Consider the following 25,604-nt stretch of genomic DNA (forward strand, 5'->3'; position numbering starts at 1 on the left):
AAACAGACTCGGGGCACCTGGCTGGCTCAGTCGGTTGAGCGTCTGACTACGGCTCAGGTCATGATCTCACAGTTTGTGAGTTCGAGCCCTGCGTCAGGCTCTGTGCTGACAGCGTGGAGCCTGGAGCCTGCTTCAGATTCTGTGTCTCCCTCTCTCTCTGCCCCTCCCCTGCTCATATTCTGTCTGTCTCTCTCTCTCTCTCAAAAATAAATAAAGATTTAAAAAAAAAAATTAAAAAAAAAAAACAAACAGACTCAATGTCTTCTACCACTGAGGTTTTCCTGGAAGCACACCAAGCGTCTCCTCCACTGACCCCCTCCCCTGAGCCCTGACCACTCTCCATTCTCCCCACCCAAAAAGCACATACACGTCAACCTAAACCACTAGGGTGCACATCTCATGTGTGCCAAGCATACAAAGAGCACGACACAGATGCTGTTAATAAAACACTTGCCCTTTTGAAAGGAAGAAAACATATCCAATTATAAAACAACAAAATATGAAAAAATACAATTAGTGCGCCAATCAGTTGCACACCTATGAAAGAGCAAGTGACTGATTCAGTGGTTCCCGAAAGCTTGTCACTGATGAAATATTTACTCGTTCTCAGTAAAGACGTGACAATGGAGAAAGTATTGAGTTTAAAAAAAAAAAAAACTAAATCTATTTCAATCTAAACAATTAGCCTTTCTTTAAGATTATGTCTTTCCTATTTGAGGGGATTATTAATATCCCTTTTCTCTAACTAGTTGATGGTGACCTATGTGATACTGCTTTGTTTGTACATTTCGATGTCCCCTTTTGGATGTGAATGATGCAAAACATATCCTAGGCCCAGGCTGCAACACAAAGACACAACCCATGTGGCAGTTGTGGGGGACAAGAGGACAGAGGGACAGCAAAGAGAAGCCCAGCCAGGCAGGAGGTCAGGGCTGGAGAGCACAGAGCAGTCAGACTACGGAGCGGGGTTCCTGTCCTGGGGAGTCCTTTGGAGCAGGCTAGGGAATGTGGACTTACCTTGCAGGCATAGCAGAGAATGCTGAAGAGATGAGAACATTCAGAAGGCGGGAATGTTAAATCCTACACTCTCCTCCAACGGTCTCCTCCAATCACTGAGTCAGCAAAGGGTCTACATTTTCCTTTATACACACATGCCCAAACCCAGTCTTTAGCCACCTCTGCAGTGATTACAGATATCCTTTGTTTGTAAATAATGTAAATATTTAATTCACAAACGTATTTAACTGAGGTGCTGATGTCCCTGCCAGAGTTATTATCGTAAATTCCAGATGAAAGGCTACTGGAGGGCAATGGTGCTATTTGTTTTGTTCTACCCAGCACCCCAGTATAGCACAACTCTGACAGTACACGGAGTGCCTGCTTTCATGATCATGATAACTTTCTCCCATCAAACTCACCAATGTCATATTAAAAAGCTTTACAAAGCTTCTTACTTAAAGATGAAAATAAGCTGTTAGTCTGAATCAAAAGCCATGAAGGTGAAGATCCAAGAACATATGATGTTAACAATTATTTTAATTTCTACTATTGGAGAAATGAAAGATAAGATGATTAAATGACTTCCATTAGACCACATAATGCATCAACATAAATATTAAATTTCCAACCTCTCAAATCAAAGACCAATGCTGAACAGCCTAAAACGTGGTCAGGAGTCTGCACAGTTTCGATGCCTAACGTGTCACCGAGTGCAATGAGGTGGGGTCTCTGAGGGCCACGGCCCTTGGCTGGCCTGGAGAGAAAGCAGGCAAACAGGGAGGAAATGAAAGAACGTGAGGGGAGGGAGGAAGACAGTGAGGATGGAGGGAAGCACAAGAGAGAAAGGACAGAGGTGCCCTGACCCGGGAAATGCCGTCAAGGGACTGGCGCTGCAGAACTGCCACCCCACGCCGGACAAACCACAGATGCCCAGGAATAAGGCAAAGCACCGAGGAAAGTTCAGACATCCTCACACACAAAAGCACCTCAAAGTTCTCATTATTTCCCAGTCTACTTATTTTTGCTCATTGTTCCCAGCTCTACAGAGAATTTTCTCTGCTCGCTAGGGCGGAAGAGGGGCTGAGTGCCTGGCAGCTCACAATCGCCAGAAGTTGGAGACAACGGCACAAAGCGGCGAGGGCGGGGGGCGGGGGGTGCGCTGGAGTCACTGTAAGCAGACAAAGCCATGTGCAAGCTGGACGAAGCGAGTCGGATCTTACAGTACTGTGAGGCCCTCAGTGGGTCTTTTCCATCTTTCACTTCTAGGATGGAGCAAAATTTTCACATGATAATAAATCAATCCTGGGTCTGGCACACATGCCCCACAATACCGAAGTCCAACAAAAGGAACCCTATTATAAATCACCCCATTTCCTCAGGGAATATCACTGAATTATTAGAGCCTTCTATTGGGAGAGACGACCACAGAAGAAGCACGTCTCACTTCCCATAAAACATATTTGGCTTTTGTATACCCCAAACAAGCTATACATAGTTCAAACATTTGCAGATGGCTGGAAATTTCCAGGGCTTTTCCCTCACGAAAAATTCTATTAAGCAATGAAATATGTTCATGATACAATTTGAAATCTTTACAAGTGAGCCATTTAAAATTATATTTAAAATATACTCTTGCATTTTAATCTCAAAATTTATATTTAAAATATAAAGTCATTCCCCATGAAGTTGATTTTAAAAAATTGATCCGATCCATGAATTCTCTAATCACTGAAAAAGAAGATGATCCTGTCACACCAACTCAGAGAGAGAAAATGGTACATGTGTTAATTTAGAGAGATTACTCAGCTTACTCAGCTTACTCAGAATTGTACAGCTAACCTAGTCTTCAGAAGCTGGAGCAGAAACAGCTAAAAGCAAATGGCTTCATTTCCCAATACTTCCTGGGAAAGCCTGGGTCTTGAGTTCAAATAGACGTGGGCTTGAATTTCAGCTGAGCCACTTACTAGCTGTGTGGTTTTGGCAAGTCTCTGAGACTCTCTGAACCTATTTTCTCATCCCCACTTTGTGAAGATTAACAGTCACCGGCATGTTGCCTGGGATATGAGAGTGCCCAAGCATGTGATAAGAAGTGCTCTGAACAGAGTTGGGAAATAATCTCATGTATGGAAGGAAGACAATCCTTATCGCTTCCAAGACTGACCGCCTAGGAGACATTTGTAGTAGAGCGAAAAGTGCAGCAGTGTGTGAGGCTGGAGATTCTGTATGGAAAGCATTAAGTTGGCCTACGGTAAACACACAGAATGACGGCTAATTTCCAGTAGGAAAAGGTTCCACCTTCCAGCCAAATAATATCTACAAAATCCCTAAAGCTAGTTAAAATCAGGGGGTTTACTTGTGAAGAATATAAATCTACGGTTCGTTCCTTCAAACACACTGGTTCTATGGCACGGACTGTGTGAGGCATTAACAACAGAAACAGGAATAAGACAAGGTCCTGACCCTCATGCAACTCAAAATCTAGTAACAGTGTGACAAGGTAATGATAATACAAAACAAGTTGTAACATAACCTCATGATAGACGCGCTGGTGGTTGATGCGCTGGTGGTTTTCACTGACTCATTCAGGGGCGAGAAAGGGCACCTATTATGTGCCAGGAGCCATGCTAGATGGTACAGAAATACAGATGACTAAGGGCAGGAACTCTATTCCTCAGCAGTTCACAGACCGGTGAGAAAAATAGCAGGTGAATACAACAGCATTTATGCAAAAGCTGCTATGAAAGGAGGGACTATCTCAGTCTGACTAGAGGGGCTGAGAAAGACCTCAAGAGATGCTGCCTGAACCGAGCATGGAAGGATGAGAGGAAGGAGCTCACGAATGGGTGTGGGAGAACAAGTAACAGCACATGCCCGAGAGAGAAGGTAGGAACATGCATGTCATGTTTGGAGAATGGAAAAAGCCTATGTGGCTAGAAAAAAAATGTTCAGGGATTAGGAAAGGGTAAATGATGCCACTAGAAACTCATCAAGAATAGATTATGGGGGGATCCGAAGGGTCCTATTCCTTTTAGATACCGGATAGTCAATGTTAGGTTTTCGCCTGGAAATGTGATTAGATTTGTGTTTAAAAAGATGAATGTGGCAGGGGCGCCTGGGTGGCTCAGTCGGTTAAGCTTCTGACCTCACCTCAGGTCATGATCTCACTGCTCGTGAGTTCGAGCCCCACGTCGAGCTCGGTGCTCACAGCTCAGAGCCTGGAGCCTGCTTCCAGTTCTGTGTCTCCCTCTCTCTGCCCCTCCCCTACTCACACTCTGTCTCTTTCTCTCAAAAATAAATAAAGTTAAAAAAAAATTTTAAAAAAAAAGATGAATGTGGCAGAATGGAAAACGGACTGGACAGGGAGAGAGTCTATAGAAAGGAAGCCTTATGTAGTGGTTCAGGGGAAAAGTAATGTGGGCCTACCAGGGGACAATGGCAATGGGAACAAAGAGAAAGAAACAAATGTAAAGTCATTTCAGAAGCAGAACCAGTATGACTTGGAAAGTAACTAGATGGGGAGTATGAGGGTGGGGAGATGACACTGATGCCCAGGTCCCCACTTCCTTTACAGGAAAAACAGGTTTGGAGGGTAAAAATTGGATTAGGCTGGGACCTGTGGAGTTTGAAGTATTTATGGGACATTCACAGAAAATCACATAGGCAGGTGGAAATCTAGATCTGGAACTCAGAGAATTCTGGACTAGAAAAGCAGAGTAGGAGTCAGCAACATATGGGTTAATCCTTTCAGTGGTCATAGACTACCAAGGATCTACTGAAGTTATGAACTATCCAGAACAAAAAAATTCCATATACTTTCAGGGACTTCACTGACTCACTAAAGACCATTCACACACCCACTCTAGATTATGAACTCCAACACAAACAGTAGGCAAAAGCAGCCAATGTCACAAATGACTATGGGGATCAGGGGTAGACGCAAGCACAACCAGCAATCTAAGGGTTGCATTGATGGAAAGGCATTCTGGAGGGAAACTACAAAGTGGCTAGTGATTTGGAGGGACTAGAAGAGACCTCATGACGTTCAACATCTCCAGATAATAAAATGACGTTAAACAGGATCAAAACTACTGTATTATAGCCATGAAGTGGTCCCTAGACACACGCATACAGAGAGGATATAATTCTATGTACAAAAGCAACACAACCTACCCTCTGCATGACATATGCTCTCCCAGAGACAATTTCCTGATGAGTAATAAACAATCAGAACTCACCTTCCCTCCCCGACATCCATAACCAAAGTCATCCATTTGTGTAACGAGACAGCTTTAAACTCAAGTACAATCTCTGGCCAAAACTCAGAGCAAACCTAACTGACTTGCATAGATTAGATAACGTCCTAATGTCATGGCAGCTAGAGTTTCAACTTTCCTCTACCTTGCTCTTAGCTATTGATGAGTAGCCAAAAAAAGTTTTTATCTTCAATTCCTAGAAGTATCAACCAGCAAGTACCGCCTGGACAACCTTAGTTAGCAACTACTATGTAACGTTCCAAAGAAATCCTATTTAAATCAGACTACAAGGCACCTGGGTGGCTCAGCTGGTTGAGCGTCTGACTCTTGACTTCAGCTCAGGTCAAGATCCGAGTTGTGGCATTAAACCCCTAGTCTGGCTCTGTGCTGAGCATGAAGCCTGCCTAAGATTCTCTCTCTTCTCCCCCTCTGCCCCTCTTGCCCACTTGCGCAATCTCTCTCTCTCTCTCTCTCTCTCTCTCTAAAATAAGAAAAATATGGGGTGCCTGGGTGGCTTAGTCAGTTAAGCATCCGACTCTTGATCTCAGTGCAGGTCATGATCTTGCAGTTAGTGGGTCTGAGCCCCACATCTGGCTCTGCACTGATTGCATGGAGCCTGCTTGGGATTCTGTTTCTCCTTCTCTCTGCCCCTTACCTGCTCTCTATCTCAAAATAAATACATAAACTTTTTTAAAAAGTAAATTAAATAAGAAAAATAAAATAATAAAAAATAAATCAGACTACAAAAGCTGCCATCTTCACATTTTCCATTCCTCTGTCACGTCTGCATCATCAGGCAAAATTAACGGCTGAAGTAAATACTGTTGTCAATATTGATAGGAGCCATCAGTGGGAGTCTCCCAGTTTCTAGATCTTCCCAAACAGAACTGAAAGTCAGGGTGCTGGGCAAACTAGTAAGGCCAGCAGAAAATTAGAATGTGCTTTTTAAGAAAACTTAGATATTTCTAAAGAGATTATGGCCATAAAACACAGCTATTTTTTCAAATTCTTTAGGTCTCTATAAAATCTCCTTTTCTTCTCTGTCCTTTCTTTTTTTTTTTCTTTTTTCTTCAAGCAATCTTTGCATTTACCAATTTTTCTTTTGAGAAAATAAAGCAGAAATATTTTTTGTGTTGTCTGTAAAAATAAAATCTAAGCCACATTCATTTGAGTCCTTATCCTAAATCATCTGCTTTCCAATCTCTGTCTTATCAGAATTACTTAGAAGGTATTTCAGGAAAAGTATACCTTTCTATTTCAGAATTAACAAAGCAAAAGCTTATAAAAGAAATTTCAATTCAAGAGTTCAGAAATCAAGATTATGATGACTTTTTCTGAAAAGGAAAAAGCCAGGTCACTGACAGGCTGGGAGCTGAAGCTCCCAAGTCAGCCCGGTGGTATTGCCCACCACAACAAGACCCTGAGAGTTAACAGGCGGTCAGGCAAAGAGAACTGGTTTTTGGCTGGGCAGTAAGTATTCATGACTCTTCACAGAGCAAGCTATTAGCCAGAACTGAAAAAACATTTTTGTACTTATCTTACCAAGTCACTTAATAAAATGCATCTTAGGAGAATTCCCTTCTCTGTACAGTAATAACAGCCTGGCAAAGATGTGTAATTCCAAAATACGGAAAAATACCGTATTTCTGAAGGCACAGATTGGTAGTAAGACACCCTTTTTTTTTTTTTTTTATTAAAAATTTTTTTTTTTTCAACGTTTTTATTTTTACTTTTGGGGCAGAGAGAGACAGAGCATGAACGGGGGAGGGGCAGAGAGAGAGGGAGACACAGAATCGGAAACAGGCTCCAGGCTCTGAGCCATCAGCCCAGAGCCTGACGCGGGGCTCGAACTCACGGACCGCGAGATCGTGATCTGGCTGAAGTCGGGACGCTTAACCGACTGCGCCACCCAGGCGCCCCAAGACACCCTTTTTAATTAGAACTTGATACATTTCTTTTTTTTTTTTTTTTTTTACACCAAATCAAATTCGGTCCTAAATCAGCAGACTTATCTCCAAGCTCCATTATTTTAGCAAGTGATCCTTCTTAAATGCTCCCACCTAGTGTTACTAAAACATTAGTAACTGGGGGAAAAGTACACTGAAAGAAAATTAACTTTATAAAACACCTGGCCAAAGATGTTCTCTCAGTGTTTGGGAGTCTCACATCCCATGTCAAATTTCTTAACTTTAGATGCATACAAATATGTTATTTTATCAAAAACAAATTATGAAGGTAACGAAAAAGACAAGTGTATAAGTTATTTCAGAGAGGACATTTTAGAGAAAATAGGCTCCCGAGGAGACTGATGAAGAATACATCAGAACTGCTCAAATGAGGAAGCACAAAAAGAAATTTATGAAAGACAACCAAGAGTCAGTAAACTAAGTTTTCCCTGATTTCTAAAAGCTAACAAAAAAAGAGGAGCTATGTTTGTGCAAATGCGGTAGCCAACCTCTGAGCATTTCCTCCCCAGCTCTGGGGACCCGAAGTCCCTCGCAGAAGGACTAGGGTGCAGCGAGTAAGGAGCTTGTGTTCTGCAGCCAGCCTGCCCGGGTCTCCCTGGTTCTGTCACTCGGTGGCTGTGTCACTCTGGGTATGAAACTTAACCTTTCTATGCCTTTACTTCCCCGTCCGGAAACAAGATAACCCGAATTCCCACCTCACAGAGATGCCGTGAGGATAGGTTCTGTAGAGTGTTTACACAGAGTCAGGCATAAAGCAAGTGCTACGATGTGCTGGCTAAAGTTAAGCTCCATTCTGAAGTCCTTTCAATATCACAGACCCAACTTAATTAAGCCTGTTTTTCCAGTGCAAGAAGATGACACTAAGAGGCAGCTGAATTCCTAATCTCGGAGTTGCACGTCTCTCCTTTGCCTGTTGGCAGGCTCCGTCCAACTGACCTGCTTTCCACACGTCCCCCCCCACGTTTGTCTTCAGTGGCTCCCCACCGACCACAGCACACAGTTGGAGCTCCCAAGTGATCATCCTTTCCAATGTGAATTCCCACCACCACACCCAAAAACAATCTGAAGTAGCCTGACCTAGCCACTGACCCCTAAATGATTGTCCAGAGGACTCCATTCCCACATTCCTTCTACCAGAATCCAAACCATCATCATCAAAGTCTTTTGAAGATCAATTTAAAACCCTCTAAGGATCTTCTCAGTGATTATGCTTTTCTTTGAATTTCTGTCCTTGTCGGACACACGAGCACTTACGGAAATACATGATCAGCTCTGTGTGGGTCTTCACCCCCCCCAAATGTATTAAGTGTTTCAGGATGTGAATCATGTGCTACAAACTTCTTTCAGTCTCTCTCAACAATATGCCACTATTACGGACTCAATTAAAAATTCTCTGAATTAAGAAGAAGCTTAAACAATCTTACCTGAACTGTTACAACTGCTGCTCCTTGGCATTTCTTACCACTACTGCCTCTACACTCCAAATGTAGTGTGGTCTGTTCTTCTCTATTAACATACTGCTTGGGCATTGTGTCCAACAGCTCACTATCCAGGGCAACCTGCTGAGATTCTCGAAGAGCTGCAGTTCTGAAAAACATCATCAGGAAGTAGAAGAAAGACTTCGGAAAGGTTTCACGGTAGGTGATAAAGGCTTCCAGTTCCCCCCAGCCTGCATCAGAGAGCATCAAGACCAAGTATCCTATAGTAACAAAAGACCAAAGGTGTGTGCCCAGCCTTACCCAAATCCTCTCTTTTTCTTAACAAAAAATTTTAGGGGCGCCTGGGTGGCTCAATCGGTTGGGCATCCCACTTCGGCCCAGGTTACAATCTCACGGTTCATGGGTTAGAGCCCTGAGTCGGGCTCTGTGCTGACAGCTCAGAGCCTGAAGCCTGCTTCGGATTCTGTGATTCCCTCTCTCTCTGCCCCTTCCCTACTCACCCTCTGTGTGTTTGTCTCTCTCTCAAAAATAAACATTGAAAAAAAAAAATTTTTTTTTAAAGAAATTTTAAAAAGGAAGGAAAAGTGGGACAACTTTTTAGCCAGGAACGAAGCTTCATTTAGAATCTGTATTACACTAACGATGTTTTTTACGTGGACCCTTAAATATACAAGAGCAAATGAGAATCCATCCTAATTAAAGCATTCTAAAGGGTACCTTGCTTGTAAGCACCAGTGATTTCTTCGGTATTAGCAACTCAAACTGAACTGTCAAAGATGGACAAAGCTGTTTACAAGGGTGTTGATACGGTTACGTTACTGTGTAGGCATGTGTGTGCGCACACTGGCGGGGGTGCACATTTGTATGCACGTGCACACAATCAATGCCTGGACCAAGAGCAGCCAAGGAAAACAAAAGCCAGTAAGAGATCGATTCCCAGTGTCTTCACAAAGATTAGACTCTTCTACTTCATGAAACAGATTCACTCCACACCCGCTCCTTCTCGCCAGACCGGAAGCTGGAACCAAAACCTTAAAGAGTTGATTGCTCCAGGGGCACCTAGATGGCTCAGTGGGGTGAGTGTCAGACTTCAACTCAGGCCATGATCTCACGGTTCATGAGTTTGAGCCCCGCATGGGGCGGTCAGCGCGGAGCCTGTTTGGGATCCTCTGTCCCCCTCTCCCTCAGCCCCTCCCGCGCTCTCTCTCCCTCTCAAAAATAAACACTTAAAAAAAACAAAGAGTTAATCGTTCTGTATCTACTTTAACTCAGAGCACTAAATGATTTTCCCACATTTTTTTTTTTTTCAACGTTTATTTATTTTTGGGACAGAGAGAGACAGAGCATGAACGGGGGAGGGGCAGAGAGAGAGGGAGACACAGAATCGGAAACAGGCTCCAGGCTCTGAGCCATCAGCCCAGAGCCCGACGCGGGGCTCGAACTCACGGACCGCGAGATCGTGACCTGGCTGAAGTCGGACGCTTAACCGACTGCGCCACCCAGGCGCCCCGATTTTCCCACGTTTTAATCAAGTGCCTGAGGCAATTTATTAAAGAATATGGAGAGTTAGGGAGCAAAGCAGTGACTAAAGAAAGTAAATCTCATTGCCTACCGTTTTAATACCATCTTTTCAGTGTCAGAAAGTCTCCTCAGGAGAAGCTTAAGAAACACTTGGCTGGCACTGCTGGCCCACAGAAATGCCACCACAGGAAATGTAAAATTCCTAGTCCGTGAAAGCACCACGCATTTTCAACATGAAACCAAAGGACTTGTCACAACTTGGCTAACTGAGGTACCTGACTGGGCCATCCTGGTCAAATCATCCTCATGGAGAGAATGCTGATGAGGAAACCCTTCAAGATACTAAAGCATCCAAGCTGTCCCAGCAGCAAGCACAGGGGCATGACCCTGGAGGTCACACGGTCTCACCTGGCCTGCTGCTGCAACAGATTCAGGTCTGTGCGCACCAGCTGGGTGGTGTCCTTCTGACTCAGGAGCACAGCCGAGGAAATGACTGGCACAGGAGGCCTCACTGGGTGCAGATCAAGGGGAGGCTGGGGAGCCTCGTGCTTCCGCAAGTTGCTTAAAACCCTTTCTTTAGCTGAAAGAAAATTAAGTCGCGTTTACTGAGTAAAGGCTACTACTAGGTAGTAACATACTAATTGAGTGCAACGCTTTGGCTGGTTACCTTCGAGAAGAATGTTGAAGATGTACAGAGTAGTTACATAAACCATCAGTGGCCTAAATGAATAAAATCATTATCTTTCATTACCTGCTAGTTTTGAGGGAGCCCCCACCGGGGTACTAATATTCTACCAGGAGTCAGGAGCTCATGAGCATGTGGTATGATTAAACACAACTCCTAGCCTCAAACAGCCTTCCTTACTGAGAGTTAAAGAGTCAAAGCTCACGATCTTAAATTATTACCCTAGACAGTCTCGCACGACATGCTCAAGTGTGTGGACTTGAAACTAGCGTAAAGGGGATCTAGCGAACTCTCAAAGCAAGTCTGACGAAGATGGCAGCCATCACCAGTCAATGGACGGGGGGACGGGGAGGGTGGTCCTGTGAAGAGTTTAATGCAATCATCCAGATAAACTTCAGAGAAGAGGAGAAAAAGAAACAGGCATTATGGAATATGGCTGAGTGGAAAAATCTTAAATTAGGCCAAGGTTTAACCAGGAGGGCTGAGACCAGTCGAGTTAAAATGAACAAAGGCATGGACACAAACTCCTACAGAACTTACATTATACAGTCATATTGTCGTTTCTTCACTCATCCACTTATTCATTCACTCAATAAATGGAATCCAAATAAGAAACCAGGTGCCATATGAGAAAAGTGATGGCAAATCTGTCCATCCAACTTTGCACTAGATTGCACATGGGTCATAGTGGTGAATCCAATCTAAATGTTTGTATTTCTACACCTAGTACAGAGCTGACCACACAGGTATCCAATAAATCAATAAATTCCTATCTTCCCACCCTCTCTCTTCACTGCACTATACACATACCATACAGCAGGTGGGGACTGAGCACAGGAAGAAAAATGCTGCCACATACCTGCCTCTTTTCAACAGTAAGGTAATGGGGAACAGGAGAGGTCAAGGAAATTTCAAGTCAATAAATCAAGTCAACAAATACTTAAGGAACTACTATGAATTTCCGACTTCATTCCAGATGCAGCATTCCATTTTCTGTTCTTAAGAAAAATAAAAGAAAATTTAATAGCCATGATTTTAGTTGGCATAAAAAGACCTGTATTGTTTGCACCCCAAACAGATGTAATTTAACATTCCAAACAGGTCAAGTACGGGATCGTCCCATATGGCTGGGGTTTTTCCACTAGAACAACTACTCTCTGCACAGAAAGTAACGAAGTCGGATGTTAATCACTGGAAAAGACTCCTGACTTTGTTCAAGTTTCTCTCAAGCAACATTTTAGGCCACGACTCTAAAGCTACTGCCTGAACTGCCTGCCTCCAGACTTCTTTTATGGGAGAAAAAGCACCTTATGTAAACCATTACTGTTTTGAAGTTTTCTCTCACTCATTGCTGAACCTAACCCTAAGGTGCAGACAAGGTAACAATGAACTTCTAAAAAAACAATTCTCACTGGAGGGATACACTGTGTAAACCTTAACCCTCAATTCATTCATTCATTCATTCATTCATTCACTCAAGGGGGATGATGGTGGTACAGCTCACCCAACAAAGGATCAGTGAAGTCCAGCTGCACTGACAAACTGCAGGGCGGTGAATGGGACTCAAGTGTGGCCTGTGTCCACAGACCAACAGTCTCCTGGAACTCATAACGTATGCGCTCCATGTTCAAATACTCCATCCACAGATCCTAGAATTGAAGCATAGGACTTTAACTTTCACAGATGAATCATATATTCACATAGGACTTTAACTTTCACAGATGAATCATATATTCACATATAAAATTATATATTTAACTAAAAGGTAGACCAGAAAGTTTCAGCACGAGGTGGTCCATACCAAGTTCTCCAGTGTTAAGAAGGATCATGTCCTAAAATGGATACTAGCAATCTTTGCAGGAGTTTGATGATGCACCAAGAACAGAAAAAATAATTTTAATGGCCCCACCAACTGTATATTTATACACTGTATACAAATACTACTGAGCTAGTAAGTTAAAACCCAGAAATTTTAAAGAGATAGGTAACAAATATATTGAAAATAACAATCTGGATTAGAAAGAATCTGGGCCCTTGGTCCCAATACCAATTTACAGGAATGCAGGGGACAGAGAAACATATTAAACCATACTACAACGATCTGCAAAATTCAGATTCTGGGGAAACTCTATGGACAAACTATCCAGTTTCTTCAACAAACTACAGGGGGAAAAAGGAGTAAGGGAGGAGTGACAGATCAAACAGACTTATGAGAGCTGTCAACCAACTGCAAAATGAGGATCCTGATTCAACTATAAAAATAAAAATAGGGGCGCCTGGGTGGCGCAGTCGGTTGAGCGTCCGACTTCAGCCAGGTCACGATCTCGCGGTCCGTGAGTTCGAGCCCCGCGTCGGGCTCTGGGCTGATGGCTCAGAGCCTGGAGCCTGTTTCCGATTCTGTGTCTCCCTCTCTCTCTGCCCCTCCCCCGTTCATGCTCTGTTTCTCTCTCTGTCCCAAAAATAAATAAAACGTTGAAAAAAAAAAAAAATTTAAAAAAAAAATAAATAAATAAATAAAAATAAAAATAAAAATTTTACGACATTTATGAGGTAACTGGAAATTTGAACACAACTTCAGTATTTGATACTAAGAAACTGCTCTTAATATTTTTCAGATATAAATGCTATTGGGCTATAATAGTTTTTTAATCCTCATCTTTTGAAATCTTCATGTATCAAATGCTTTCTAGAATTAGTTCCAAAATAATAATGGTGAAGGGAGTGAACGGGCTATAGATAAAATTAGACACCCGGTACACAGTGGGCAGGGGGAGAAGGGCATGTGTGCTACGCTATTCTATTTTTCTGTATGATTGAATTTATTATAAAAGGTAAAATAAATAAAATGAGAAAACATAGAAGTTTTAGTATTCTCTTCCTACACTCTAATAAACTATCTTGCGTATTTTGAACTACATACTTCACTTTGATGATCAATACATATTATTAGAATGGGAGACTGTCTTTAATGAAAAGAAATGTCAGCTCTCCATGATCACTAAAAACTGTACCAAGTAGTAGGAAGGTGATCAGCTATGGACTATGGTTTTGTGGATGATTATTTTTTTTCTTTCTGATCTTAAGTGTTTAAAAGATTCCTCTAAACCTACAAATCTCTGGCTTGTAATGGGCACACTGCCATGAAGTCCTAAATCATTACTTCCAAACCAACCATGGCACAAGGCATTCCAGACTCAGGAGAGGAACTCCAAAGTCATCTTGACCACAAGTCTGAAACCTAGAAGCACCAGACAACTGCTGGAGGTGCTGTACCAGTCCCTCCTACTGTGCACACCCATCTCCTTTCAGTGCGGTCACTATCACCTTGTCTGCCTCTGTGCTAAGTAACTGTTGACAGAGGCTAATGATTAAGAATACTGAGAATTAACGATAGGTAAGCAGAGATGTCTCAGAAAACCACAAAAAGACAGAACAACACTAAACATGAACTACAGATAAAAATTGGAGCTATAAAATCAAATGGCAAAGACTTAAAAAAAAAGAGAACGGTATTAATTCTGTAGATGATGGGAAGCCAAGATAATTATCAGAGAACCAAGACACTATGACTAATATTTTTAAAAACACTGACCAGTCATCCGCTACACGCAGATTCTTAGATAAGGCCGTGGCGTGTAGAGGACAAAGAGGGATGAACACAGAACTGCGCTCAAAGGATCTCAGTCCATGACTGCCTATTTATTTTTCCTGCTGCTCTGGCTCCGTATTCTCAGCCTTATTTCTCTATGCCTTGGGGCCCTAGCTCCATTCAGTCCTCCTCTCAATCTAGATGCTCTACTACCATTAAACTCGTACTTCCTTGGGAGAAGATATTTGCAAATGACATATCAGATAAAGGGTTAGTATCCAAAATCTATAAAGAACTTATCAAACTCAACACCCAGAAAGCAAACAATCAGTGAAGAAATGGGCAAAAGACACTTTTCCAAAGAAGACATCCAGATGGCAAACAGACACATGAAAAGATGCTCAACATTAGTCATCATCAGAGAAATACAAATCAAAACCACAATGAGGTACCACTTCACACCTATCAGAATGGCTAACATTAACAGCTCAGGTAACGACAGATGTTGGCAGGGATGCGAGAAAGAGGAACCCTTTTACACTGCTGGTGGGAATGCAGACTGGTGCAGCCATTCTGGAAAACAGTATAGAAGTTCCTCAAAAAATTAAAAATAGAACTACCCTACAACCCAGCAATTGCACTACTGGTTATTTATCCAAAGGATACAGGAGTGCTGATTCGAAGGGGTACACGTTTATATCAACAATATCAACAATAGCCAAAGTATGGAAAGAGCCCAAATGTTCATCGACTGATGAATGGATAAAGAAGATGTGGGGTGTGTGTGTGTATACATATACACACACATACACATACGTACAATGGACTATTACTCAGCGATCAAAAAGAATGAAATCTTGCCATTTACAACAACATGGATGGAACTGGAGTGTATTAGACTAAGTGAAATAAGTCAGTCAGAGAAAGACAAATATCGTATGATTTCACTCATGTAGAATTTAAGAAACAAAACAGAGTGGCATAGGTGAAAGGAAACAAAAATAAGAGAAAAACAGAGATGGACAAACCGTAAGAGACTCTTAAATACAAAGAACAAACTAAGGTTGCTGGAGGGAAGGTGAGTGGGGGATGGGCTAAACGGGGGATGGGCATTAAGGAGGGCCCTTGTTGGGATGAGCACTGGGTGTTATATGTAAGTGATGAACCACTAAATTCTACTCCTGAAATCAGTATTGCACCATATGCTACCTAACGTGGACTTAAGTAAAAAAAACAAACAAAAAAAACATATTTCCTACACTGCCCCACTCCAAAGTTCTAGACCTATGCGTTCCCTCCCTACCAAATGCCCAGTACACCGTTCTCCTTGAAGCCCCTGTGGCACCTCCTCTTCCAGTATCCTCTATCTTTGTAAACAGTGTCTCTAGTTGCCCACTCTAGAAGTCTGGCTGTCCTTTACATCGAAACAATCCTATGACAGTATCAATCCCACCTGTGTATCTAATCTAAAATTCCTCCTGATCCTACTGATTCTTCTTCAACATATTTTAAATTCACCCATTTATCTAATGACTCACACTATTTTAACGGCTCTCCAAACAAATACTTTGGAACAAATCCAAATTCTTTAGGAAGGCATACATGGCCTTTAACAATGTAACCCCTCTTCACCTATCTGGCATCCTCTGCCCTCCACAGTGGCTGTACCCCAACTGCACCTCCTGAACATGCCAGTGACCCATTTCCGTATCAGTAAGTGGATTTAACATTAGATTATGACTGTGACATGTTCGATCACAGATATGCTAAGAGAGACAGTACTGCAGTATCACCTGCTGGTTCTGCATCACTTTTGCTAGCCTGTGAACATCATAATGCTTTGGTAGAGAAGGGATATAGGTATCTCCTTTTTGAAAATTCTCATCTTCTAGCCATAATATATATACATTGAAGAGCCTAAAAGAAAAAAAAACGTAATTATATAAAATACAAAAGACATGCAGGCAAATGACATTTCTTACATGTCGAGGAACACTGTCACTACTACATAAAAGTAAAAAGCACAGAATACAGAAAATGCTTCCAACCACCACCACAGCCCCCAAGAAGCTCACGGGCCAGCAGGGGAGGAGGTCACAAATCCTTACAATCTCATGCAGTAATTGCTACAACAAGGCTGTAAAGAAAGGGCTCTGTGAACTCTATTATTAAATCAGGGGTAAATACAACGTACAGGAAAAAATAACCAGAGAAGGTGATTTTAACACAGACCTAGGATCTGAATTTGGAGTTTTTCTTTCCTGGGCAATCCAGTCGGTGAGCCTCAGTGTTTGGAAAAGGTTAACTAACATTCAAATAAACACATTTTCTATCTTTTAGAGAAGACATTAAAAGCCATCTTAAACTACTACAATGGAAAAACCTGCCAACTTCAGGCTCAATGACGATCTCCCGCTTCAAGGGAGCACAAAGAGGACTCAAAGCATGTGTACACCTTGCTCCTATTAAGAAGGAACAGAACAAAGCCCAGCTAAAAAAAGAAAGGAAAAAAAAAAAATCTCCATTTTCCAGTAGAAACTTTAAAAAAAATTTAATGATGTTTCCTTTGTTTTTACAAGGAACACAGTCCATTGAGCTAAGATCACCAGTATTTTAAGCAGTTGTTTACAGCAACAGGTACTAGAGGAATCTGTGGCACCCAAATTGCTGGGTGGGGTCTGGGAGGCGGCATGGCTTGGCTTTGCTCGGTAACATGGAAAACTACCTCCTTCACCTCTGAGGCAGTCTGCGTAGGAACAGAGGCAGGGACAGGACTTTGAGGCTCTCACACGCAAGAGGCCGGTACAGAGCTCTCTCCCAGCTTCTGATGCAGCTAGATGGCTACTTTACCAACATGCCAAAGGAAGGGGGATTTAAGAGAGGCGGAAGGGCACATCAAACTTTCTTGGCTGATTTAAACGTTCAAAGATTAAGCCTCCCCATGGCGTAAGCCTGGCTAAAAGTAAGTTTTCCTTCAAGAAGCAAGCAAGATGAGGGCAGAAATCATTCCAAAGGCTGAAAGACAGCCCAAAGGGCTTTTAGGTCAAGCAAGCCTGAAGCCTCAGTGCTGGATCAAAACCCTGGGCTTCCTCACCAAGACATTTTGCATTCAGGGCTAATTATTAGAAGCCATTTTTATTAAGTCTTATTTAGAAGACTAATACCTGGTTTACAGAAAGCTTATAAATGAAAGGTAAAGGAACAGCGTGAAAGGGACCAACCTTACTCCAGAGTTCTTAACGTCTGGGGGGGGACACACATACTGTACCCGATTTTAGAAGCAATTTTGGGTGATTACTAGATCCTACCTTACCCCAGGCAGATTCCTAGAGGTGTTTGGACTTCCGTTAAAGAACCCTGCCTTGCTCATGAATTTCCTTTAAAGAAGTGTCCTAGCAGGCTTTACTAGGTGTTTACCTGCTATGATCAATTGTTTTGGTTTGTTTCCAGTATTACATAGAGAAACAGAGAGGATATCAGCCCTCTGGTTTAAGGCCTTCCATTCGGACTCCGGGCACTTGATAGAGCTAGATCCACACTGCTGACTTTCTTCTCATGAAGAACTTAAAAAGGAAGCATGACGAGATGCAAACCTGGTCACTGCCACCCTCCACATCCTATCGGGGCCGAGAGAACAGCACCCGGCAGTCTGTAACACAGATAACTGTTCCGGCACAGTACCTGTGCTGCAAACCACAGCATAAATGGCTAAATAACCATGTCCCACCTCACGAGCTCCGTGTGCAGCTCTGGGGAAGTCAGGTAACCAGGGGTGCCAGCCTGGCCAGCAGGCGGCCCTTCACTGCCCTCTGCTGGAACGCGGAGGGCCTTGCTCGCAGCATGGTGGAAGTCAGCCACCTCAGTCAGGCGCCTCTTCATTTCTCTCAACAAACTGGTATGAGCAGGGCTTTGAAAAAACCTTTTTCCAATACAACCATCTATGGGTAACCTTAAAAAATATAAGCATAGATTACAAGATCAACACAACATGATCTATGTGGCACAAAATCACAATCAATTAACAAGTCAATGGTTATAAATATCCCACACTGAATTAATATCTATTATTCTACCTCAATGGTTAGTATGCAGCTCCAACAACACGGTATATATGAAAGCAGTTTTAAAAAGAATGAAATACTACACAAATTTAAGGTATTACCACCACTTAGCGGTTACTGAATAAAGACAGTCTCTGCTCTAGAAGAACTTAAAATCTGGTAGAAAACAGAAGTGCCCAATAACCAACATCCGTATGTTCCGATGGACGGAGTTAAGGGAGTGACGGTGAGCTAGGAATTGGGCTGGAGTCCGAGAATATGGTCGGGAACAGTGGACAGTTCCAGCCGACCAGAGTCCCTTCAGACCCAGTGGAAATGGCAGACACCTCCCAGCCCAAGGGCTGCCGGGCACAGCCAGGCCTTTGTTCACACCTGTCATGCCCATCAGCAGTCCGCCTGGACGGGCTCCCAAGAGTCACACAAGCAGTCTGTGTGGAGCAGTTTCCCTCCCTTTGCAGCTCTAGAGGCTCTACACTACACCTTGCCTGGTTCCAGGTATCTGGAACTGTCTTCACCCCATTGGGTACAGGGGATGGCAAAGAAAGAGCTGCCATAAGATACCCTAAACTCAAAAATGGTCTAGTCTAGGGGCGCCTGGGTGGCGCAGTCGGTTAAGCATCCGACTTCAGCCAGGTCACGATCTTGCGATCCGTGAGTTCGAGCCCCGCGTCGGGCTCTGTGCTGACAGCTCAGAGCCTGGAGCCTGTTTCTGATTCTGTGTCTCCCTCTCTCTCTGCCCCTCCCCCGTTCATGCTCTGTCTCTCTCTGTCCCAAAAATAAATAAACTTTGAAAAAAAAAAAAATTTAAAAAAAAAATGGTCTAGTCTAATAAGTGTGAAACAGGGGAGAGAGGGACACTGCTAGTCGTAGGTCAAAGAACGGTTCTAACTTACAGGCCACGGCGGAGGACACAGAGCATCAGAGCAGTGCCAAGTCAAGAACAGGTTCACAGACACTTAAAACAACACGGGGAACCATACCCATATTGCGGTCCTGGGCGGTGAAGATACAGGAGGAAGAACTTCTGCCAGATGAGAGGCAGAAGAGGGTGATCAGAAGGCGTGACAAGGGCCTGGTGGGCCCAGCGATAAATCAGCAGCCTCTGGAGGGACGGGACGATGGGGAGCTTCAGCTGGGCCTGGGCTTTCTACAAAAGAGGAGGGCCCTTGAGCAACCATGACATGATCACAGTTCCAAACAGTCTGCTCTTTCTAAGTGATCCAAATGAAAACACTGAACGTTTTGTTTTCAATTCAGTAAGTAAAACAAGTCATAGAACCTTGACCTTTCCGACCCACTAACTAATACTTTAACCTCCTTGGTAGCAAAACATATGGGGCAGGGGTTTTTTTTCCATCAAAACATTTCCCAGGCCCCCAGATTGAAATGTGTCTTACACATCACCTAGTCTTATCTCATTTCTGTGCCTCTCCAGGCCTTTGCACATAAAACGCCACAGTGGAAGGGAGCAGAATGATAGGAAAACCAAAAGCCAGTTTTACTGCCAAACGTTATCAATCTCTTAAAAACTTAGATCTGAAAAGGACTTTCCAGAATGATAAACTCCATGACAGGCTCTGAAACCCAAAAGCAAAATCTGTATTATAAGACCCTGAAATAGATCTTACATTCTAAAGCTTTATCCCAGTGTTCTTTCGCTTCAGTGAGCCTACAGATCAGCTAGGGAGTTTTTAAAACAAATTCCTGGTCCCACTCCACACTTAGAAACTCAGAATCTCGAAAGTTGGGATCCAGGAATCTGATTTTTAACAAGCTCTCCGGGGGACTAAGGCACATGAGACACACTGGAAATTGCTATAAAACAATGGCAACCCCCTCCACACACGCAAAAACACAGCCTTCAATCATTACGATGTGGCTCTTCATGCTAAATAAACCTTGGAAAGAAGGATGCACTTCAGTTATACGGTTTTAAGCACTGGTTTGGACACTGTGCTTTCTAAACATTTACAATGAAAGAAAACGGAGAAGTTTAAAAGCTATAGATAAATCTATCAGAGAACCACCTTCTCCCAATCAAATGCAGAACTGCTATTTGCACCTTCAGAGCTTGGTCAGGGGTAAAAGCAGTGTTTATAACCAATTCCCCTTCAACGACCCTTCGGAGCTGGGAGTCTTCTTCAAAGATGGATTCCATGTTCAGTACTGTCCAGGCAAACCAGACCTACAATGACAGCAGGTTAAGAGCGAGGGGAATGAGCAGCTCACTCAGACCAAATACATCCCAATAGTCTACAAATTAACATCTTTTCTACCAGATATCTCAATCAACAAGTATTTATAATTTCCAAAATTAACAGAGTTTTATACCTACCTCTGTTCTTGTCACAGATATACACTTAGATAAAAAAGGTCATTGAAAAATGTTGAATTCCTTTGGAAAAGCTACTTCAGTAAAAGAAAATGTTTGTTCATGCAACATGCAGGTTCTGTATGCACAAGGACAGGAAAGACGGCCAGACATGAGCTCTGCCCTTAAGAAGTTTTCCATCTCAGGGGCACCTGGGTGGCTCAGTCTCTTGAGTGTCTGACTTCAACTGAGGTCATGATCTCACAGTTCGTGGGTTCAAGCCCTGCATCGGGCTCTGTGTTCACAGCTCAGAGCCTGGAGCCTGCTTTGGATTCTATGTCTCCCCCTCTCTCTGCTCTTCCCACACTCGTGCTCTGTCTCTCTCTCTCTCTCAAAAATATAAAAATAAATGTTAAAAAAAAAATTTTTTTTTTAAATTTTCCATCTCGTATACAGGAGACAAAACTAATATATAAGTAATCACAATGTGAAGTGAGAGGTGGTGAGTACTGAATCAGGAGTCCAGTGCTCCGGGAAGCCAGCAGAGGGAGGGCGGGATCACAGAGGTGGACATATCAGAGACGGCTCTGTGTGGAGAATGGAGGCGAAGGATGCCTGGCAAGAGGACCAGTGAGGAAAAGGCAAAGAGGTGGAAACACATGGGACACAGTAGGTAACAGCAAGGAGTGTGTTTCGGCTGGATCACGAGAGTTAAGAGGAAGAGCGGGAGGGAAGACTATGATGGGAAGCTGAAGGATGTCGCTGCTGGTTTAAGTGATGGATCAGGGCCATAATTCGACACTCACAGCCGGAGAGGTGGTAGTCATGAAGAAAGCGCTGCTGCGGCCGCTATCGCTGACAAGAGCGGCCAACGCCTCGTGTGCATCGTGTGACGTACTAAGCCTGGCTCTAAGTACATCCCGTGCAGGTGCACTCAGTACTGCCAGCACCCAGCTGAGGAAGCTGAGGACAGTGACGTAAGCCCTGCCCAAGGCACAGGACTAACAAACATCAGAACCGAGTGTGCACCCCGGGCGGCCTGGCTCCAGCATCCACCCTCAACGGTGCTGCCGGGCAGGCTCTACAGCCGGGCAGACCAGGACTGACCACCAGCAGTCTGATTCTGAGCCAGCTGCTCGGCTCCATTCAACCTCAGTTAAGCCCTTGGTGAAACGGAACAGCAACAGCGCAACCTCAGGAGAGGGCCGCTGCGAGGATTAAACAAACGAGGGTTCTTACACGTGCCAAGGGCTAAATGAGCATTATTTAAAGCTGCTAGCAATACATTAGTAAGGATGAGAACATTAAAAGTTCGCAAAGATTACCAACGGTCCGCAAGGGCTTTCCTACCTGAGTAGGCGTGGCCAAGCCCTCCACGAAGGAAGGAGTGATGTTGCCAGCCACGATCCAGCTCACCAAAGAAGAGAGCAGACTCCGGTCACAGTGGTAACCCAAAGCATTCTATACAGGGGACAGGATGTGGAACAGAGACAGAAGGCTTTTAAAAAACCTTATCAATGACCTTTTCAAGCATATCAGCAATTATCTTACTGTGATGGTAGATTCTGGTAAGACACAGATTTCATAATTAGTCCACCAGCAGTGAGAGCCACAGGCAGCGTATTACAGCCAAATGTCATGAGCAAGGCTCCTCCTGGGGGGTCCTTTCCTTTAGCTTCCCTGGAATCTGCATTAGCAGACTGTGGTTACTGAGATCAGGTACCAAGAAGACCAAGCTTAAAAAGGCAGTGGCCCCAGAATAGTACTGAGAACTGTGCATTTGGGGGAGCATCCTGGGAAGGCTACTATCTAGACAATGACCGAAAGACAAATTCTCTAGGAGGTTTACCTTATGTTGCTGGTAGAGCAACTTCTGCACACAGTCTTCCTGCATCAGCTGAAAAGCTGTTTTACACAAGTGGTCCATGAGGAAGAGGATGGGTTGTTCTCGGTACCAAAGATGCTGGCTTATTAGAGCCTGAACCCAGAACTCCAACACGGCAACGGGGCCCACTTCGTTGGGCTGGGTGCTTACGGATACGTGGGCCTACGGAGAAAGCGCTCAAGTGATGTGGAAGTAAGAGTCAGGCTCCCACTTTTAAAACACCAGCAAAATGACTACCTCCACCACAAAGCCCAAATCTGCGATGTTCTTGGCCAAAAGCACTGTGCCAAATGCTTTGAAATGACCAACACTCAGATGTGCTAACCCTAGGGTGCTTGATTGGGAAGGTGGGCAAGGGTGTATTTAGGGGCCTCCTGGGGGCCTGACCTGGATCATGCTGTTGAGAAGCTTCACGTTGTCCCCATGGCTGGCTCCTGTCAGGTGCTGTGCCACCTTGTGGGTGACCTGCTGTGTGACACCCTGAGGGACGCCACTGTCCAAGTGTAGGAACAGAAGGAGGTGTGACAGAAATCTGCCAAGAACACAAGACAATGCATTTGACCTTCCAATCAGAAGTCAACAAAATTTCCAGTGGCTAATTACTTAGGAGGAAACAGAAAAACATGAAATTGGTCCCATTTTTAGGCCAAAGCTCTATTTAGGATTTTCAATAAATCTTTAAGAACTTCAGAAAAATGAAGTTTTCAAATTTAAGGTGGGTTAAAAGGAATTCTATCTACCTGCAGAAGTATAGAGAACAGAGATCCCAAGACACACAAACACGTACAAGTTCAAGAGCATTAGAGGAACACCACCCCAAGCGCCCCTTTACCCCCTCCCCACTCACTAACAAATGCCAAGATGTTTGTAAAATCATCCCACAATCTTGTACTGGAAGTCAACTTCCTACAAGGTGGTAGAAGGGGCACAAAGGGGCACAAGGGGGATCCCACCACAATCAGTCAGGAAGTGCCCTCAGTTCCTGGGTTCCCAGCTCCCTCCTCTCTCTGCTTCTGCTGGATTTTCTGCCTGAAACATTCCCCCACACCTAACCTGCCAAACTTCTACTCACTCCCCACACCTCATCTACAATGTTCTTTCCTCAGAGGATACTTTCCGAGCCTTCCTGCCATCTAAAACACAGCTAACCCGTTAACCTCTCTCGTGGCACCCTGTTCTTTTCCTCCATGGGCCTTAAAATTGGCAACTGCATCCTGAGGACGTGATCACTTCCTACGTGTCTGAGGGCAACGGCTGGCCTGCTTCCATCCCCGCTGTACAGGCAGCAGCAGCACACAGCGCAAATTGATAAGCAGTTGTTATTGGTGAATGAACACCCTTCCCATTTCACAGGAGACACAGTGCAGGCCCAATTGAGGCCCAAACCCTAGTCAAGAGGAAAAGTGAGGGCGGGAAAGGTACCAATGAAGTGCTGTACAAGTTCAGAGGACAGAGCCAGTGCAGGCATTAGAGGGGCCTGGGAGAGATACAGAGAGGAAGTATTTGAAACACAGCCTAGAAAGAGTCATCGTTACTCAAAATTTAATGATTAGAGAAAAAAATATAGAAGCCATTCAATCTGATTTTAAAATATCTTTTAAAAATCTAAAAACAATTTACTAAAATGTGCCAGCCATTGTACTTTATATCACTTAACCCTTACACCCAGCCTGTATGCGAGGTGTACAGCCCATTATGCAAATGAAGAAACAGAGGCCCTGCAAAGTCAAGGAATTCACCTGTGCTCACACTTCTCGAGGCCCCAGCCAGGTGCTCTCTACCCTGCTCCCCAACTGGCAGTTCTCTTTCCTTCTCTATGCCTTCACTATTTCCCAGCCTGGCCCCTCCAGACCCTCTTTTTACCCCCTACCCATAGTGAAAAAGCCCCACCCTGCCCACCCTGTCCTCCCCACTGGCCCAACACCTACATGCACTTCAAAACTCAACTAGAAACCCACCTCTTCCATAAAGTCATATGCTTCGGCCATCTGTTGCTTTTGTTCACTGAGCATCTTCTCTCTCTCTCCCTTCTGCTAACTGCACATCCTTTCATTAAGGGAGCTGTCCACCCTCCCCCCGACCAACTGCCAATTCTGGGAGGGAGGGGTCCTCAAAACAGAATCCCTATACCCTCCTCTTAGGACTAGTCAATACCACCCAGAACAGTGACAGGCTGAGAGAGAACACATGACTAGGTCAGACCAATCAGGGATCATTACAAGGAACAATGATACAGAAAACACTGGCCCTTCCCACAGGGTAGTACTTAGTTCTCTTTATAGCCACACACTTTTCATTCCCCTGCAGAAAAGCACACCTGCAGTGGAAAAACTGAAAAGAGAGGCGGGGCCAAGGGACCTGGGAAGGAGGATAAGAGAAAAACAGAGAAACACTAATCCAGGGTCTCTCAACTTTGGCACTACTGACATTTTAGGCTGGCTAATTCTTTACTGTGAGGGGCTCTCTTATGTACTGCAGGACGTTCAGCACTACCCCTGGCCTCTATCCACCGGATACCAGTAGCAGACTCCCCCAGTCGCCCCCTCAACCATCCCCTTGCCCAACCATCCACTGCCTCCCGCTCCCCACCAGGATGTGACCACCAAAATCATTTAGAGACATTACCAAATGTCCCAAGGGTCAAAATCACCCCTGACTGAGAACTACCACTTTAGAATGACCTGATGTTATCATGAGCCCTTTTCCCAATCACATGAGCCAAAACATTCCCTTCTTGATGAAACCAGCATGCACCGGGTTTTTATCATGTGCAATTAAGAGTCTTGATTAACACCCCATCCTTAATTCTTTTTTTTTTTAATTTTTTTTTTTTTAACGTTTATTTAGTTTTGAGACAGAGAGAGACAGAGCATGAACGGGGGAGGGTCAGAGAG

At 43.9% G+C, this 25,604-nt stretch overlaps 1 protein-coding gene across 1 annotated transcript in view; it reads right to left on the reverse strand.

Moving 5' to 3' along the window:
* EPG5 (ectopic P-granules autophagy protein 5 homolog) overlaps positions 1-25,604 on the reverse strand; it is a 109,497-nt gene that overhangs the window by 40,348 nt on the left and 43,545 nt on the right. Inside the window, exons 18-27 of the mRNA XM_045459072.1 lie at positions 23,098-23,242; positions 22,675-22,872; positions 22,176-22,286; positions 20,577-20,699; positions 19,495-19,661; positions 18,181-18,402; positions 16,247-16,370; positions 12,369-12,513; positions 10,588-10,759; positions 8,644-8,806 (exon numbers count right to left, since the gene is read on the reverse strand). Of these exons, the coding sequence (XP_045315028.1) occupies positions 8,644-8,806; positions 10,588-10,759; positions 12,369-12,513; positions 16,247-16,370; positions 18,181-18,402; positions 19,495-19,661; positions 20,577-20,699; positions 22,176-22,286; positions 22,675-22,872; positions 23,098-23,242 (1,570 nt within the window). The remainder of the gene's footprint in view (positions 1-8,643; positions 8,807-10,587; positions 10,760-12,368; positions 12,514-16,246; positions 16,371-18,180; positions 18,403-19,494; positions 19,662-20,576; positions 20,700-22,175; positions 22,287-22,674; positions 22,873-23,097; positions 23,243-25,604) is intronic.

Source organism: Leopardus geoffroyi, chromosome D3 (genome assembly GCF_018350155.1).
Source record: "Leopardus geoffroyi isolate Oge1 chromosome D3, O.geoffroyi_Oge1_pat1.0, whole genome shotgun sequence".
NCBI classification, from domain to species: domain Eukaryota; kingdom Metazoa; phylum Chordata; class Mammalia; order Carnivora; family Felidae; genus Leopardus; species Leopardus geoffroyi.